Consider the following 17,937-nt stretch of genomic DNA (forward strand, 5'->3'; position numbering starts at 1 on the left):
ACCGTTTGAATCCGAGCCTGAACATTGGGCACTGCGGCGTTAATTTATTGATGAAATGGCTTTTATGTCTCAGCAACTCTCCGAATGGATGAAACATTCGTCTGCCCCATATTTAATCTGACGTTCTCTGGGTGCACGGCATCATTTTGAACCCCCGAAAACAGCCGAATGCAAACAAACTCTTGTGTTCTGAAGCTCCAGGCTGTGACTCCATTATATATTGCTGACATAGAAGTAGAGAAAAAGTAATTACTTTGATGGAGTAGGAGGTGTAGAGCCGGCTGTTAGCAGAGCAGCACCGTGGCACCACCGTCCTGTCCAGCACGTCTTCCCAACTCTTGACCTGCCGTTTATGGATTCAACATCTGGCGTTTATGGATTCAACATCCAGCCTAACGGCCGTTGTTCTCCCTCCTCTTTCAGGGCTGAGAAGACCGAAGTGTTAAGTGAAGATCTCCTGCAGGTAATGAAACATTAAATGTCGATATTCTGTCCATGTAAAAGCTTTTTTTTGAACGTTTTCTGGATCCTTTCGGGGGTTTTCCACCGGGCTTGCCCCCCGCTGTCGGTTCTGGAGCGGCAAGACTGGTTGGGGAGGTTCAGCGACGTGGGGCTTTTGAGAACAAAGAAGCGTTTATGATGGCAGAATAGATCAGATAAGAGGAGAGGAAACGTGTGTCAGAGATCGCCTTTAAGGCAGATGTTGTTTATTTTATTTCATATCGTTATATCCACCCTGCCGGTGTCAAACACCATCCATCGTTTTGCCATCTGAATTATTAAAAACCCATTTTCCATCTATTCATGACAAACAACACAATTGTGTTGCACCAGAATGCCATTAGGAATAAAAGAGAAGAGACTCTTATATCTAAAGTGAGTGAGGAGATCAGCCTCGTGACTGCTCTGGTTAATGATGCCCTCAGTCACAGTCCTCCCACCCGACCTGGGACCCGGAGCCTCGCGCTGTTGCACGTCGCCTGACCTGTCGCCTCTTCTCTCTCTGCTAGGTGGAAAAGCGTCTTGAGCTGGTCAAACAGGTTTCCCACAGCACACACAAGAAGCTAACCGCCTGTCTGCAGGGCCAGCAGGGCGTGGATGTGGACAAGAAGTCTGTCAGGTCGCCCTCGGTGAGCAACGCTGCCTTCGATCGTGATCACAAAAGCCACTCAAGCATCTCTGTCCTGAAACTACCCGTCCAGGCTGAGTTGGCGGGCTGTAGCTAAAGACAAACGTGGCTCCTAAGCACAGTTTTGAAGTATTTTATTGAGAAATTTGGATCCCGGTGGATTTATTTCCCTACTTTCCTAATGGGTGCGTTTGATTTTAAGCCCTGGTACATTTCTGATGGAACAGTTTTTGTGTCTGTTTCCGTGCAGAAGAAGCTTCCTCTCACAACGTTAGCACAATGCATGGTGGAGGGGGCGGCTGTGCTGGGAGACGAGTCCCTACTAGGGTGAGACTACACACACACACACACACACACACAGAGTGGAGCTACAATGAGTGTTTTTGGGACTGGTTGTTGAATCGTCCCGGTCACTGTTCGCCCATGTTTCCCTCCGCTGCAGGAAGATGCTGAAGCTCTGCGGCGAGACGCAGGACAAACTGGCGCAGGAGCTCATCATGTTCGAGCTCACCATCGAGAGAGACGTCGTCGAGCCCCTGAACGACCTCTCAGAGGTGAGACGAAGCGGCGGCTCCCGTCGCGTCACAGACGGCTAAAGTCATAGATTTGGGCCTCGCTATTATACGGCAGACGGACAGTGAAAAACCAGCCCGACCGTTTGTGCGACACCCATATTTTTGTTAATGATGCAACTCGCATCACGTTGCCTAAAGTCATCATTATATTGTCTCTCAGATGGAAATCCCAAACATCCAGAAACAAAGGAAACATTTAGCCAAGCTGGTCCTGGACATGGATTCTGCCCGCACACGGTGAGTCCCTCTCTGAGTCTCTCTGTCCCGTGTGGTGAGACAGAGGCTGGACTGTGATGGCAGAAACTTTATCTGCTGTGAGTACTCTGGTCCTGAGGCTTCCCACTGAATGTCGCCTGGATTCGATTTCACACTGTGAAATTGGGAAAATGTGTTTAGCTTCATTTATGCTAGAAGCTAATCATAAAAAAACTGTATTCACAGATGTGGAGCAAAATAAGGCAAGAAAGGAAGGTAAAGATCTTTCAACATTTCCCGGACATCCAGTTTTTTAGGGACACGGGGATGAGGTGAAGCATTTTGATTGAACAACAGCAGGAGGAAGTGAAGCCGTGTGTCGTTTGGGCATCGGCTCACCTGCTCACTCTGGTTTAAATGTCTCTGCTCTGCTTTTTAGTCAGTTCCTTCTTCCTTTAGCATAAATCAGACGCCATAAAAGAGTCTCTGACTGAGGAAGCGCAGCATTACTACACCTTTTAGACCTGATTCATCATCATTTAGGGTCCACACGAGCACCCCAATGGGAGAAAAGTCTTCGGTTTTGCTCTTTTTCTTTAGTGACCCAAATTTAAAGCAATTTTTCCCATCATGCTTCTGTGTGCTGAGCTCTTCTGGCAACATGTTATCTCCATTGAGAGAGATAACTCAGACAGAACATTTCAGAGGAGAAGAGTCTGACAGGGAGAGTTGGGACTTGAACGAATGGGGGAGCACAAATGATCCTCGTTTGCACGAGTCACTTTAGCTGTCGCCTTCAGCTTCAGGCCGACAGATTAGAATTCAGAAGAATGCGATAGTTTCCTCTCACACGTTGTCAAATGAACACAAATTCTCTCCTTCCGTCCGTCCATCTGGCTCCATCGCATCAAGGCGAGGATGTTTACCCTGGCAATTAAACCACTGGCCTTTTTCAACTCTTTGTCGGAGTATTTCTATTCTGATTCCCACCGAACGCAGATAAATTTGCCCGTCAGCTTAAAATACAATTTCAAATAATCTGAATATTGGTCTTAAACAGATGATGATACTGCAGCCAGCCACCAGGGGGTCGACAACAGCCCCCCCGCCGTCAATAACGTCCACTATTTTTTGATCTTGGCTCATCAGTGCTGCCGTGTGATCCGCAGGTATTATCAGTCCACCAAGTCGTCGGGACTTTCCAGCAACCTGCAGCCGAGCGGCGCCAAGGCCGACCACCTCAGGGAGGAGATGGAGGAGGCAGCCAACCGCATGGAGATCTGTCGAGTCAGTCATCAGCTCCCATCACGTCACATTAGCTCTCACTTTGTGTTCTGGGGGCGAAGCGCCAATAACATTCACCGCTTTTCCAAGTCGGGGATACTTTTAATTGGCATTCGCTTTTGTTGAAAGGCACCATTCCAAGTTTTTCCCCTGTCTCGTGTGTACATGAGGCCAGACTAAAGATGCTGCTGTTTCCTTGTCAGTATTCTGTCTTCCTCTGCTTGTTTTTCTCTCTGCTTAAATACTGTGTCCTCTACCAGGATCAGTTATCGGCGGACATGTACAGTTTTGTGGCCAAAGAAATTGACTATGCAAGCTACTTTCAGACGGTACGTACCGGAGCGCCCGGGCCGAAGGAAGAGAAACTTTCGGGATTTTTCCTCTCACTCCTGTCGTTCTGTCTTGGGCAGCTGATAGAAGTCCAGGCCGAGTACCACAGAAAGTCATTAGAGCTGCTTCAAAGCATCCTGCCGCAGATTAAAGCTCATCAGGGTGAGTTTTGTTCCCTGCATTTCCTCGTACTGGTTTGCGCGTCGCCACGGGAACGGGCAGACATAACAGCAAAAAAAGCTCTTTGAATAATCACCAGAGGTTCAGCGAGGGGCATTTTAGCAGGTTAACACTCAGGAAATTCACACAAATGTTGGCGTTGAGCCTGATGTGTAGACCGGGAGGTGGATCAGACATATTGTGTCCTTGCAGGTTCTTATATATTCTATATCACCATCTGAATTATATCTGCATCCGCCTGCAGCGCCCTTAATATTGCTCCGATTGGTTCCAGGCTGATTTCTCCTTTGCAGCAATAACTTGAGAGAAGATGGAGCCTCTGTATTTACTCGCAGCCTCGGCTCCTCCTGTTTTCCTGACACATTTGTGTGTCCGTGTGTTCCACAGAGAGCTGGGTGGAGAAGCCGTGCTACGGGAAACCGTTAGAGGAGCACTTAGCGCTCAGCGGGAGAGACATCGCCTTTCCGATCGAGGCCTGTGTCACCATGCTGCTGGAATGTGGCATGCAGGAGGAGGTCAGAGCCAACAAACGCATCACATCCGCCCGCGTGACTAACGAGGCTGGGATCAGAGTCATTAGTTTGTCTGAAGGCTTTGCTAACACTCAAAACGAGACTGACCGATGCGCTCAGGGCTTCACTCGCTCTCGCCGTGTTTTCCGTCCCAGGGCTTATTCAGAGTCGCTCCTTCGGCCTCCAAACTGAAGAAGTTGAAAGCGTCTCTGGACTGCGGGGTGCTGGACGTTCAGGAGTACTCGGCAGACCCTCACGCCATCGCAGGTGAGCTCTCTGATACCGTCTCATCTGTTCTTGGGGGGAAAATTATTTCGCAATCTTGTAATTCTGTTTCATTTGGATCCTTTTTGACGTGAACGCTGTAAAATTTTAAGGAAAAGAGCAGAAGGAAGAAGGTTTCATGCACATTTTGCTGATTTCTTTCTGATTTCGAAGCAAACGTTTGTGCATAAATTCTAAATATAACCGAGATCCAGCTCGATTGGTCATATTCAGCAGAACTTTCCTTGACGTCTTTGTGTCGCTGTCACCGGCTTGCTTTTGATTCTCCCGACAGACAAAAGAGCTCTCCTTCTTTCATCACCCTGTTATCTTCTTGCCTACTTTTTATTATCAGATCTGACTGATTTAGGACAATTTAACCATCAAGATTAGCAGATTATTCCGTCCAACGATAAGAACCTTTAACGACTTTAATGTTTTCAGTCATGTCGGCCTGGAGACGCCACAGAAACGGATGTTCGGGCAGACAAAAGCTGAAATCATTGAAACATTTATGAAAGTTAATGCTTAACTGTCCGGCTGAACTGACATAGAATAACTGATGGACCTTCACACAGTGTCGCCGTTTTATCGAACTCCTTTTTTAAACGTTTGACAGGTGACGCAGCCCGGGTGCGTCTGCGTTCGTGCCTTCCGAACTGACGTTTGGTCTTCTTGTTGCTGGGGAAACGGCCGCTCCCTTGGCAATGACACTGATACCACTTTAAAGCCTTTGGGGAGGTGTCGTCTGCTTCCACTTTGAGAGAGTTTAGTGAATCTTGCATGATGTTCATTATCTCCTACCTGCTGATGCTGACCCAGTAACCCAGTTAGCTCGCACCACTGAATGAAGGCACCATTTAAATGTCTCCTGAACCAGCCTTGTAGCTGCCGGATACACCAAACCTTAATATTCTCCTCCTTCCACAAATGTTTGCTTTTACAAATGAAGGTAAATGTCTTCATTGAACCTGAAATCCCAGTCAGTCCGTCAGCTTTGTTCGCTGGCGCGTGTGGACAGAGATGAGCCCTGATTGAGACTAGACCCCCTCCGGTCCCCTGGGCTCACACTGACAGCAAATCTAATTTGCTGGCTTGTCCCACCGGGCGGCGGCGGCCACGTCTTCATCTTCCATTAGTCTAAAAAAAAGGCCAAAGCGTCTACGGTAGCTAATTCGCCGTCGTCTAGGTGACGCGGAGGCCGACGCACTCGCGGAATCACGGCTAAAACGCCACTGACGAATGCCGTCGTCGTTAGCACCGAATCCCAACCACAATTCGGATAGATTCGCGTTTGTGCTGTGCAGGACGAGAGACGGAGACTCGCTATTGACATCTCGTGATTGTGCACAGGAAATTAAGGTTCCTCTATCAACCCGGACGCTCATATACCCGCTACACCGCATGTGTTTGCCAGTTTAATTAAAACAAACATGACGGTTGAAGGCGGTGATGTGGAAGACTTGTCTCCCGGATGTGGCAGTTTAAAATAAGGTGGCGGTATGTGGCGACTGCGTAACCAGTAGCAACACTGATGGACATGGGGACAGACTGATCCCCGAATGCGTCTGTGCACAAGCGCGTTTCAACACTTCCGTCTTCTTGCTCTGCCTCAGGGGCGCTGAAGTCTTACCTGCGGGAGCTGCCGGAGCCGTTGATGAGCTACGAGCTGTACAACGACTGGATCCAGGCCTCCAAGTCTGTACCCACCCAGTTTGTGTCCATTTCATCTCCGTCTTTAGACATTTGGTTTATCTCCTCTGTCCGTCTGCAGCATTCAGGATCAGGACAGGAGGCTGCAGGCGCTGCACAGCGCCTGCGAGAAACTGCCAGCAGCCAACAACAACAACTTTAAGTGAGTGCTAATCACTTCGGATAAACGGGGACTTTAGGGTCGGAGGACATGGGCTCAGGTCTGAGCTGGCGCTGGAAGTCGGTGAAGTGGTTCCAGAGCGGCTGCAGATCTTCATCTTTCACCCCTGGCTGTGCTGAAGCCAAACAAAAGGGCGAAATGAAGGGAGGAGAAAATCAATGGGAGGGAAATGGGAAGATAAGGCAGCCGTTGTCAGTGTCACCGCTGAATCGGGGAGCTTTTTTCCCCACATTGTTCCCCTGAACGGACCCGTCAGGCCTGTCCCGATGATCGTTCCGCTCGGGATGAGTCATCAGCTCGGCTGCTCGGAGCGCCGCAGAGGCGCAGCAGCCTGTTTTCCTCACAAACCCGCAGCGACGCGCTGCAAAAACAAGCCGTGGTCAGTGCGGCGGCCGTCTACTGTTGGAAATAGGCCTCGTCTATGAAAGCAGGGTGGGGACGCAGGAGTCCACTATTGTTTTCCTCCTTCCCACACGTCTCATTTTGCTTTGAATAAGTCGACTACACACGTTTGTGCTCAGTTTATTCATAACTGTGAGGTCGGGGCAAGTTGCCTTGACCTCCAGCCGAGGTGTGAACGTAATCACCTTCCCATTTATTTGCTTCTCCCCCATTACGGGTCCCAACTGAGGGGTTTGGTGTGCGTTTCGTTCCAACAGGTATCTGATCAAATTCCTCTCCAAACTGACCGAACATCAGGACGTGAACAAAATGACGCCCGGGAACATCGCCATCGTCCTCGGACCAAACCTGCTGTGGATGAACAACGAAGGGTAACGCGGCAAAGACGCACACTTGATTTTAATATCACTGCTTGAATTAGCTCACACATTAGCTTCCAAATATTAGTCCAAATCAACTAGTCCTTAAAGAAAGCTGAATAAAATGTCTGTTTTATGTGATTAATATATATTTAATCAGAGAGAATTTGATGTTTGGTTCGGGTTGAACTTTATCACCGTGTGACGTTTATGCTGCGTGGAATATTCAGCTACACGCTACGAGGATTTAATGGATTCTCTGTTTAATTTAATGGAAATCCTCTGGGAAGTTTGTGCATAATTTGATGCTCATTTCTCTCAAATGAAAGATTTTGGGTTCAGTAGCTGTTTTCACAACCCGTGTTCATTAATGCTGAATGAAGTGAAGATGCCAAAGGTGAACGGAACAGAGGGAATATCTGTGGGTTTGGGTTTTTTTCTTTTTTTGAAGGAGTCTTTGAACTGATTATTTAGGATTAAAACGCAAAGATGCAAACCTGAAATTGCCAACAGGCACAAGACTCCGGCGCGTCTCCAGAGACCTTGAACATAAAGTTTGCCTAAAATTGATGACTCGTCATTTTGGAAAATTATGAAGGGCACTTATTTAAGTCTTCCACTTTTAATTGATGTTTTTAACAACCGGTATTTTATAAAGGGTTTTAATCTCCTCCATTTAATGCTTCTTATCAGCACTTTGGCGACAGCTACGTTTCCGGGCTAATGATTTAAACTCTTGTCTGCTGCAGCAACATCACAGAGATGATGACCACGGTCTCCCTGCAGATCGTCGGCATCATCGAGCCCATTATCCAGCACGCCGACTGGTTCTTCCCCGGAGGTGAGAAACCCAGAGCAATCAAAGCTCGAGACGTTGGCGTAACTTCATTTTTTGCCCTCTTTAGAAATCGAGTTCAACGTGACGGGCAACTACGGGAGCCCCGTCCACACCAACCACAACGCCAACTACAGCCTCGTGCCGTCGCCGGACATGGATCAAGTTGACCGCCGACAGAACGACCAGAGTCGACGGCCGCTGAGCGTCGCCACGGACAACATGATGCTGGAGTTCTACAAGAAGGACGGGTGCGTCTCCATGCTCACGTTTAAAACAAGGTCTTATCACAATTCTGGGTTTTCCCGGCGCCAGAAATGTCCACGTTTCTGTAGATGGCGCCCACGACCGCGCCCCTGATCCTCAGGAACGTCGGAACCTTAAATCCACGCACTTCCGCGCCGCCTCGCTGCGTCATAAATCAGCAGTCCCCTCAGACCGCGGCCGCGTCCTTCCCCCTCATCCCAGCACAGCCCACATCAGACAGCTGGACTGACAAGTCTTGAAATTCGTTTCCAGGGGAGGAGTGCTCAGGGATGCGTAAATTCTGCTCGGCTTCCTTTCGACGGGGTCATAAGGAGAGAATTCCCCACCGATTGCGCAAGTTTCGCCTTAGACTCGACCTCGGTGGAAAGGGTTGTTTCCCTGTGAGGGCGGATTCTGTGGCTGTGCTGAGAGATGATATTTAGTTTGCGAAATGAGGAGTTTTACTATCTTTGAGCTTTAGCGGATTAGCCAAAACCAGCCTTTCCTTCTGTTTCTTTCATACACAGGGCTCTCCTATCGGGCCCTGTGGGGAGTCTGAGCTGTGCAGGCCCGGGAATGCAACTATCCCAGCTAATTAATCCAGAACCGAGTATCTGCCCTCATCGAACCTCTGAGGTTCCTCCTCAGAACAAACGTTCTTAGCCCAGTTTTTTTATATACCAAAGCCTGAACTTGTGTTCGGCGCTCTTTATTTTCCTATTTTTATGTTGAGGCATTAAAATTTGATAGGATCTGCGCTCCGGGGAGGAATAAAACATTCTGTCAACTCGTAATTTCTGTACCCAGAAGAAAAACAACTGAAGGACACGCACCTTTTATTAGGCCGGTGAGAAGATTTTGCAGTTCTCTGGACACAAGGCAGGAAAATTATGGTTTCGTTTGCAGAGAAAAAGGTCAGGCTAGGTCAGTCAATTACAATATTATTAAGAACAAGATTTTGAAATGGCGAGATGCTTTACTGAAATCACTGAATGTATCTGTTGCGCTTTAAAATGACTTGCAAAATGTGCTGCTTCCTCTGGTGGCGCTATGCTAATTTAATTAGCATGTTAATGGGAATCCCCACTGTGCAAACTCCGTGAGCTAACATCGATGACGCTCGCCAATATCTCTCTCGTGTGTTTTTGGTACACATCCCTGGCATGAAGGCTCTATTTTTAATATTGCAGGGATAATCTTGCATCCATTAGGGAACATTTGACCTAATTAGGTCATAAATGGAATGATAATTTCCTCTGTGGGCGTAGGGATTGATGCACACTTTACCCCTTGCGTTGCTCTGCTCCCAGCGTGGGTCTTGTCCTTTCCAGCCCCCTGCCAGGTCAGCCGTCCCTTTCCTCCTTCATCTCCGCTCTCCTCCTACAGTTTATCCTGCCAGAATTCCTCTGCTGCGTTGATAATGTTGCCAGTAATGAGCTCGGGGAGACTCCTGTCTTCCATGATTCTTTCTCCTGTCCTCATTGTTCTTGTCTCTGTTTTAATTGTGCAGCATTAGGAAGATTCAAAGGTACAGTATAAACCCTCCTCCTCCACCGAGTCTCCACCTCATCTGTTCATCATCACCGTTGTTTCGGCCGCACGTTCACAGGAAATGTCACCTGTCTCCCGCGTTTGACGTTTCGCCGGCGCCGGCCCGAGCGGGCACGCTCTCGACCCGCTGAAGGTCAACGTTAGCTGACGTTAGCTGACGTTAACAAAGCACAGAGTCTCTCTTTGTGTTGATAGAAGGAGCATCGTCTGGTGTTTCTGGCACCAGGTAAACCTGTTGAGCCTGTTGGCTCAAAGAGCTTCTTGTTAAACCAAGTAGACTTAAAAATGCTCTTTGTCGTAAAAACGTATACTTAACACAAAATCTTATGGGAACAATTCATTTAGGAACTTTTAAATAAAGTCAGTATCTTTTCACCGCAGCTCATCCTTGATAATCCTCCTTCTTCCAACCATAAGTGGGAATAAAAGCTTTATTTTAGCAAGGACGCTAATGACAACATTGAAAAGATCAGAAGATCAGAAGTTCCAGGGATCATAGCTCGCGTCTGGATTCTTGTTCCCCGTTAGTTAAAGTGCTGCGGTCGCAGTTTTCATCCACCGTGGCCGTCGTTATCGTCGCCGTGGAGATCAGCCCATTAAAACCGGGATTACTTTGTGCGGATAACGAGTTGTGTGCTGTTGCGCGTCGTCCACCTCCATCCATTACACTGTGTGTGAGTGGTGTGTAGTGATGATTCAGACTGATTTACAGCACGCTGATTATAAAGGTAATGATCCCCGCCGGCGCCCGGGACCACGCCGGCTGAAACCCCTCCCCCTGACCCCCCCCACAAGCCCTCGCTTCCTTTGATTGGCTGTGATCTTGTCCCACTGCAGCATGGGTGTCAGGGTCATGGATACCACTTGGGTGTCACGCAGGGGCCCGTCTACGCGTAAATGCTCGTCCACGCCGCCGAGCGTGCACCCTTTTGCCCCGCCCATTGACGCCCCCATCCCCGAGCAGCCTGGGGAATTCTCCGCCTCCCCCTCTCTCACCCCTCCTCCCACTAGCAGTGAACGAGCCAGGTAAGGCTGTGACGCCCCCTCCCCGTCCTCCTGTGCCCCATACAAACACACACCTCCCTCACTTCCTGTTGCGTAACACCAGTGCACCGTTGCCGTCTCGCACCCGGTTTTTCCCGCCCAAACGTGCGTTTCCTCACCTCTGTGTGAACTCCCGTCGCCTCTCCTTTGTTTTCCAAACACGTTCTCTTGTATTCCTTCGGTTTTTTTTGCCGAACCTGGGGAATTTTTCTGTTTGTAAAGCGGCACTTCAGACTTTCAGTCGCGTAAAGATTCCAGATCTCGAAGGTTCCTCTGCAGTTGCGCAGATTTGCTGCATGTGCATGAATCAGCCCTGTTTTGTTTTCAGTCCAAGCATCATCAAGAGCGTAACGTAACAGATTTCTGCAGAACTACAAGCTAATGTGTCGTCAGCAGATAAATAGAACCCAATTAAATACACGAGATAAAGCGCAGTGGAATTAACAGTTGAATTAGGGTCTGATTTAAGGTTTAGAGGATGGAATTAGACTCAGGAGTGAGTGGGCGTCTTGTTTTATTTAAAACTCCAGCAAGATTCTATAGTGTTGGTGTGACAGCAGCCGTAGTGAACAGAGACCGTTGTGCTCGATAGCTGCTGGAATAAAGGATGTTTGAGGTCAGATAGAACCAGCAGGGTCTCACCTGAATGAGGAGACGCTAATGATCACATGACCTCCGACCTCCTATCAGAAGGCTTTCCCTGCCAACAAATTACACCTCAGGGTTTAGGGAGGGATACAGAAATGTTCACCCCTGAGGTTCTCACTTCCAACCCTGTATTCTTAAAAAAAAAAGGGCCAAGTTTCATTAATTGGGTCTTATTTGTCTATAGTCACCAAGAGGGTTCACAACCTTTCATGTGCCTCCGACCCCTGCTGACCCCTTTGACCCCTCTGACCTCCGCTGACCCCTCTGACCCCTCTTCTCTTTGATAATGATTTCATCCACATGAACGTCTTTTCAGCCTCTGGAGACCAGCTCAGCCCCCACAAGACTCTGGTATTCTTATCATTGCAGCTCAGACGATGCCTCCTCCAACTGGTCGGACTCCTGTTACGTATATCCCTCCCCCGAGGAGGAAAGGCCGCCCCCACCTTACCCCTTTTCCTCCTCCTCCTCCTGTTCCTCCTCCTGCTCGTCCCACTCACTTCCTCACCACCACTTCTACACCCGAGCAGCTTCACCGGGTGCGCGTCCCGTGGCCCCCGGCCCCGAGTCGGTGCCTCCGGGGCCGTCCGCGCCCACTCGCCGCACTGGCTACAGTCCGCCCCCCTTCCTCCACTCCCTCTGCCCCTCCCCTCAGCAGCTCGACGTCAACTCCAACCCTAAACCCAAACCCAACTCCCTGCACCTGCACAAACAGGCCTCTCTGGCCGACGCCTCGCATGCGTCCCTGTCCGACACCAACGGCTCCACCCTCTATATCAAACCCCCGCTCTTTCTCACCCGTCACGAGCTATTCCCCGGCTCCCCAAGACCCCCCAACACCCCCCTATCTGCTCCCCCTCCATGGGCAGCCTGTGCCTGTAGCCAGGAGAGAGGAGCCAAGCTGACTAGGTAAATACAGATTTGACTTCCAACACAACACACACACAAGTGGCCTCGAGGAAGAGGGGGATGATAGAGGAAAATCAAGGGGGGTGGGGGTGGGGGGGCTCCCTAGCCTTTGTCTTATTGCACTCCTTCGGCTGTGATTGCATCGGGGACATAAGATCCATCTTGAATTCAGCCGCTGCGAATGCCTCTGTAACTTTCCACATTAGCATGATGTTCAGGAGACGGTTGCCAGGCAACAAAGGAGGTTCAAAGCGTCCTGCGCCATTATGAAAGTGTGCATTAATGAGTCATACCAGTGGGCCCAGTGAGTGGTAGAGTGCGGCATCAGACCTTAAAAAAAAGAGTAGAAGCCATTGTGGCGGTGCCTGCTGAGGCGGCGGTTAATGACATTGAGCGAAGGATCCATTGAAAGTCCCAGCAGCCTCGGCGGGAGCGGTCACTCCGGGTATTAACTGCGACCTTCAGCGCCTCTGCTCATCGGCATTCTGGCCGTGCCGTAAAAGTAAGGAAAATCCATTAAGCCATCGGGGTTTGTTTGGGATTGCACCACATCGCAGCCTCCATCTGTCGGCAGCCGTGGTCACTCAGACAATGTGACATTGAACTGCGGGTGTTGTGTTAATAAGATTAATAAGGTTGGCATGTTTTCGAAGAGCATAGGACACAGGTTATGATTCCTGTTTTCTATCCTCCGCTCTCTCCTCAGTACCCTCAAGAACAAGGAACTGTCTCCAGTGATAGGACAGAAGGGAATCCAGGGAACGACGCCCTCTAGTGGGCACTCGCAGCACTCTGAGCACAGTCCGCACAGCCTGAGGAGAGGTAAGAAACTTTCTTCGTTTTAGCCATTCATCTCCCTGCTATCCTGCTCTCTGCTTAACTCCTCTGGTCCACGAGTGTCAAATAAAGGCTAGAAGACTGCAATTAAAATGTCTCCTTCAAATGCAAATGTATCGTTTTAGACGGACAAGCATTAAAATGAAATTCCCACATGAGCAGTTTTACAGGTTGTAGTTTAAAGAAGGTTTTTTGACTATGAAGTTTTTCGAATTTCCAGTCAAACCTATGCTGTCATTCTGAGTGTTGCAGCCAGTATCTTCCCATTCATGCCATTCCAGACATCCCTCCCCCCATTAAGCTCCTAAGTCATTTTGATGGGTCTTGAAGAGACCAGGGGCCAGGAGGGACGGCTAATCCCTCCTTCACCTTGACTCTACCACTCTAATCTATGAAAATTGCTTTATGATGTCATCTAGTCTTAAAGGAAACCTCTGATAATATAACAGCAGCTTCCTGTCTGCCTTTTGGTGCCTTTACAGCAAAGAAATTGGCTCCGACCCCCCCTAAAGCTCCCTACTGCCAGACAGGAGCCATGTCGGACCAGTCCACTGGTCAGCCCTCTCCTGTCAGCCTGTCACCCACTCCCCCCAGCACCCCCTCTCCGTACGGCTTTGGTTACCCACAGGGCTACGCCACCATCAGCTCCCCTGGCCAGGTAGCCCACATGGCCACCACCCCGTCTCTCTCTTCCCCACCGTCGTTGGCCGGGACTCTCACCAAAGCCAGGCCGGTCCCCAAACCCCCCCGGCAGAGGCCCAGTCTCCCGCCCCCTCAACCCCCCACCACTCCAGGCACCAGTCCACAGCCTCTGGACCACTCGACGGGCCTGCTGGACGGTTTGTCTCCTGGGGAAAGCATGTCCACAGGTAAGGGGTTTAAAAGCGGCCATGACGTGGCCACTTATTTTAAAGAGTGATGTCAGAATCTGGGATTATTGACTCATTTCTTAATTACCCAGATAAGCACGGTTGGGCTGTTGTTGTCTGATTTTCCCGACTCTTATTGTCTCACCTGCAGCCGTATGAGCCCAGTGGTTCACTATGATTCTTTGTGTGAGATGGACTCTGTAGGGTAAGCAGGAGTTACTGTGTTGAAGCCTCACACCCCCCACACCCCCACACCCCCACACCCCACCCCACGCCACACACACCCCGCCAACTGGGAGCCAGCCTGGTTGCAGACGCGTCACACCACCCGGAACTGCAGCCTCTGCGCCCATGTTGGCTCTAATCCGCCCCGCTGCCCCCCCGCATGGTGGCTGCCCCTCATATGATGCATGGCTTACATGGATCCCTCAGACCTTTCCTGCCCTCAAGTTTTCCCACGCCCATAATGCCTTGCACCCCCCCCCCCCCCCCGCCACTCCACCCCATAATGTGCCGCTCACCACAGATCTGGTCCGTAAAAGTTGATGTCTGAAGCAGCTGATGGAGTTTTTGCTTAGTTAGAAAATTGACATTGGATTTTTTTTAGTCAGTAGAAATAGAACACGGCTGTTTTCTTTGGCCATGCAGAGATGCATCATGGGAAACTGGAAAAAGCTCATCTTCAGTTCACCACTTTAGGGTTTTTATGCTCATTTGACTCACAATTCTTAATTCACACACAATATAATATGTTTTTGTGTATTTTAGGCAAAATTATTTCAGAATTCTAAGGAAATTCATCTTATGTGCACGATTGTAGATATATTCCCCCCTCAAATTCTTCCATGTCTTCATAATCATTATAGCACACATCAAAGCAAAGTAAATGCACAACTGTGTGCCCTCGTGGAAATATTATTGTGGTTTAATTTGTTCTGCATGGCCAAAAATAGGTGGACTGCTCATTACATCTATTTGAGGGGGATGTTAATGGCTCCGACCGCCAGGGGGAGCTGTTGTACCATCCATTTAATTAGAGTACCGGTAAATCAAAAAAGATCTCATTTGGATGAAGTGTTTGAGTGTTTTTTTTTCTGGCCATGAATTCATCCATCGTACGATAAGTGTTAATCGTGCATCCCTGATACATATAAAATCTGTTTGTAATTGAATCGATTTCTTTCTTTTTTTAACTTCTCTTCTCTGTCCTGACAGATTCCTTCTGCAACCTGGACATCCCCATCATCGACGTGGAACTGGACGGCATTTTGGACCTCGCCCACATTTCCCCCTTCAGAAACTCCCTGGCATCGACGGATTGGCCCAAAGTCAGCCGAGAGGATTCCGAGGACGAGAGTACGGTGCTATGACGCCGCTGAGACCCCCCCAACACGCCTCCCCAGCTCCCCTCTTCTGTCCGTAAAGAGAGAAAACCTGACAAAAGAATAAATCCTAGGAGGCATCAGGGGCCACAGGAGTTACGCATTTTATGCCGAACGTGTTTTTTTTTTTTTCTAATCTATTTTATTTTTCTTTTTGCCTTATTTGATTCACTTGCAATATTGCCTTTAAGGTCACACGTGAGGCTGTAAAGGTTGCTGGGAGAGGACGAGTGTCTTTCTGCTGCGGCTGCTCCTCACCACTGCTGCACGTCAGTCCTGCCAACATTCCTCCCCTTCCCTCCCCTCCCCTCCCCTCCCCTCCCCTCCCCTCTCCTCTCCTCTCCTCTCCTCTCCTCTCATTCTCTCCTCTCTTCTCCTCTCCTCTCCCCTCTTCTTTCCTTCTCTCCTCTCCTCTCCTCTCATCTTCATTCCTCAGGGGTTACAAAAAAAACACAAAAAAAACCTCTCGCCCCCTAAATTTCTGTCCCACGTGAGAATTCACTGTGAGTGCGCCAGTGTGTCATTTTCAAAAGTGTGTGTGTGTGTGTGTGTGTGTGTGTGTGTGTGTGTGTGTTTCTATGTAATTGTTCTATATAATGTTGCACTGTTGGTGTTGTGGAGCTTAAACAGGAATGCATGTTTAGACATTGAGGAAAACACGTACCAGGTTTGCAAAGAGGATAAAAAAAAAGTCCCAGTCACTTGTCACACTGTATTTATATATTTGATTGGGATATCAGTCGCTGAATATTTATTGTTTATACTGTACATTTTCAGAATATATGATTCAGTTCTCACTATACTTCAAAGAGGATCATATTTTGTATCTACAGAAGAGCTATAAAGGCACCGTTCTCTCCAGGAAGTGCGTAGCTGCTGTCAGGGAGCTGTCAGATATATTTTAGCACAGACAAAAACAAAATTCAACAGTGATTGAGTCATTATAAGTGGAGCTGCGTGGGGATTTTAGTTTTCTTGATCTTCCCTCTCAACTGGCTTCAGGGTGGAGGGCTGAATGTGCCGAGATGCTCCGGCAGGCTGGTTTGATGACGCCGCCACCGACGCATTTGGCTGATTCAGCCATTAAATGGGTGCCAGACAGCAGCAGGAGCTGATGGAAGCTGCTGCCCTCCTCTGACAGACCTGGGCTCAAACTGGACCTTCTGCCTAAAGTTTGGTTTAGTTTAGAGATGGACTGAACTTTACCTGAAGCCTGCAGTGAAGGGAGCGCTGTTAAATGGTTCCAATCTCACACCCCCCCCCCCCCCTAAAAAATCCAGGTAATATCATTAATGAGATTAAAGATGGCGGAACACAGTAGATGCTAAAGTGGTCGTCTCATCTATTAACTTATTTCGTCTTTTTCTATTTCTTAGCTTATTTAATTATTTAAAACGGCAAATTTGCCGGCACACTTCAGATTCCATAAGGGACACATGCAAAGATCGAGGCGCCGCCACTCAGTGAAGCGACAAGCGTGCAACATCCCATCATATCAGAGAACAGGAGGGAGAAAACGCTGAGATGAAAAGCGATTCAGTGGGTTTTACGTTAAATGCCCCATGACCTCAACCTCACTGGGCTGCTTTACCTTCATGTCTTTGACAACATCATTTACAGGGAGAAAGTTCAATATATACATAAATAAATCTATTTAAATACTGACAAATATAAACGAGGGTGAGCATCGTGACACTATGCTGTACATATGATAGAACGTTGCTGGTTGTTCGGTAGCTCTCGCGGTGCTGCTGCAAAGCTGGAGGAACAGATTATTTTAAGGAATTCCAGAGAATCTGCAGGGAAAAGATCTCCTCCGTTCAACACCCGACTGCACAGTTCTGTCCGTGTGCTCTTAAAAACACACCATGCAAAAACGCTCGAAAATCCGGTCCGAAAGACGCTTTGATGTTTTCATTCAAATAAAGGAAGTTGATTTATTCAAAGCTTGTTGCAGAAAGTAGTGACGCAAATGTCTCGTCGGGCGGCAACAGAAGCAGGGATGTGGCGCTTCTCTAAAAAGAGACGTTTAAAAAGAGAATAATCAGATCCTCAGAAGGTGTTTTCGGAGGGTCTGTACGTAACACAACTTTCTTAACAATAACGGACGGACGGGGGGGATTCCAGTGTTACCGCATCTGCGAGAGTGCCGCTCACGCACTAAAATACTGAAAGGCCTTTTTTCTACATAAATATGTGGAATGTACCACGATAGACACGCTCACCTTATAGGTCAGGGTGAAGTCGGACCGTGTGTGTGTGTGTGTGTGTGTGTGTTGGTGACATGATGAGGGTGATGTGTGTGTTGGGTATCGACGTGTTCTATGTGAAACTCGGCATGCTTTTTAACCATGCTTATGAAATAATGTCTCATTCTGGTCCTGTTGAAATGTGCTTGTATTTATTTTTACACGGTGAACTAGATGGAACTTTATGAAGGGCGGAGGGCTCGGCGGCGCCCTCTTTTTACTCAAACTCTCCCCCAATTCTGTCCACCGTTGATTTCAGAGAGG

The 17,937-nt window shown here is 48.7% G+C and overlaps 2 protein-coding genes across 4 annotated transcripts in view; both read left to right on the forward strand.

Annotated features, from left to right (window-relative positions):
* arhgap44b (Rho GTPase activating protein 44b) overlaps positions 1 to 13,157 on the forward strand; it is a 28,980-nt gene extending 15,823 nt beyond the window's left edge. For 2 of the 3 annotated variants that reach the window (XM_029835538.1, XM_029835433.1), the window contains exons 2-19: positions 424 to 463; positions 1,011 to 1,130; positions 1,380 to 1,456; positions 1,572 to 1,683; positions 1,865 to 1,941; positions 3,069 to 3,186; positions 3,444 to 3,512; positions 3,594 to 3,675; positions 4,081 to 4,208; positions 4,361 to 4,472; positions 6,086 to 6,167; positions 6,244 to 6,324; positions 7,002 to 7,115; positions 7,853 to 7,944; positions 8,009 to 8,189; positions 9,695 to 9,712; positions 10,573 to 10,761; positions 11,797 to 13,012. In XM_029835538.1, the coding sequence (XP_029691398.1) occupies positions 424 to 463; positions 1,011 to 1,130; positions 1,380 to 1,456; positions 1,572 to 1,683; positions 1,865 to 1,941; positions 3,069 to 3,186; positions 3,444 to 3,512; positions 3,594 to 3,675; positions 4,081 to 4,208; positions 4,361 to 4,472; positions 6,086 to 6,167; positions 6,244 to 6,324; positions 7,002 to 7,115; positions 7,853 to 7,944; positions 8,009 to 8,189; positions 9,695 to 9,712; positions 10,573 to 10,761; positions 11,797 to 12,340 (2,236 nt within the window). In that variant the 3' untranslated portion in view covers positions 12,341 to 13,012. Of the gene's footprint in view, positions 1 to 423; positions 464 to 1,010; positions 1,131 to 1,379; positions 1,457 to 1,571; positions 1,684 to 1,864; positions 1,942 to 3,068; positions 3,187 to 3,443; positions 3,513 to 3,593; positions 3,676 to 4,080; positions 4,209 to 4,360; positions 4,473 to 6,085; positions 6,168 to 6,243; positions 6,325 to 7,001; positions 7,116 to 7,852; positions 7,945 to 8,008; positions 8,190 to 9,694; positions 9,713 to 10,572; positions 10,762 to 11,796; positions 13,013 to 13,042 lie in introns of those variants that run through there. The other variant, XR_003888287.1, reaches the window with a different exon arrangement.
* LOC115251413 (rho GTPase-activating protein 44-like) lies at positions 13,011 to 16,685 on the forward strand (the record flags this gene model as incomplete). Its single annotated transcript, XM_029843615.1, has 3 exons — positions 13,011 to 13,158; positions 13,656 to 14,042; positions 15,258 to 16,685. Coding segments are annotated over 3 exons (690 nt in total), but the record flags the coding sequence as incomplete, so codon positions are not given.
* Positions 16,686 to 17,937: the final 1,252 nt, after the last annotated feature.

The sequence above is a fragment of the Takifugu rubripes genome, chromosome 1 (assembly GCF_901000725.2).
Source record: "Takifugu rubripes chromosome 1, fTakRub1.2, whole genome shotgun sequence".
In the NCBI taxonomy this organism is placed as follows: domain Eukaryota; kingdom Metazoa; phylum Chordata; class Actinopteri; order Tetraodontiformes; family Tetraodontidae; genus Takifugu; species Takifugu rubripes.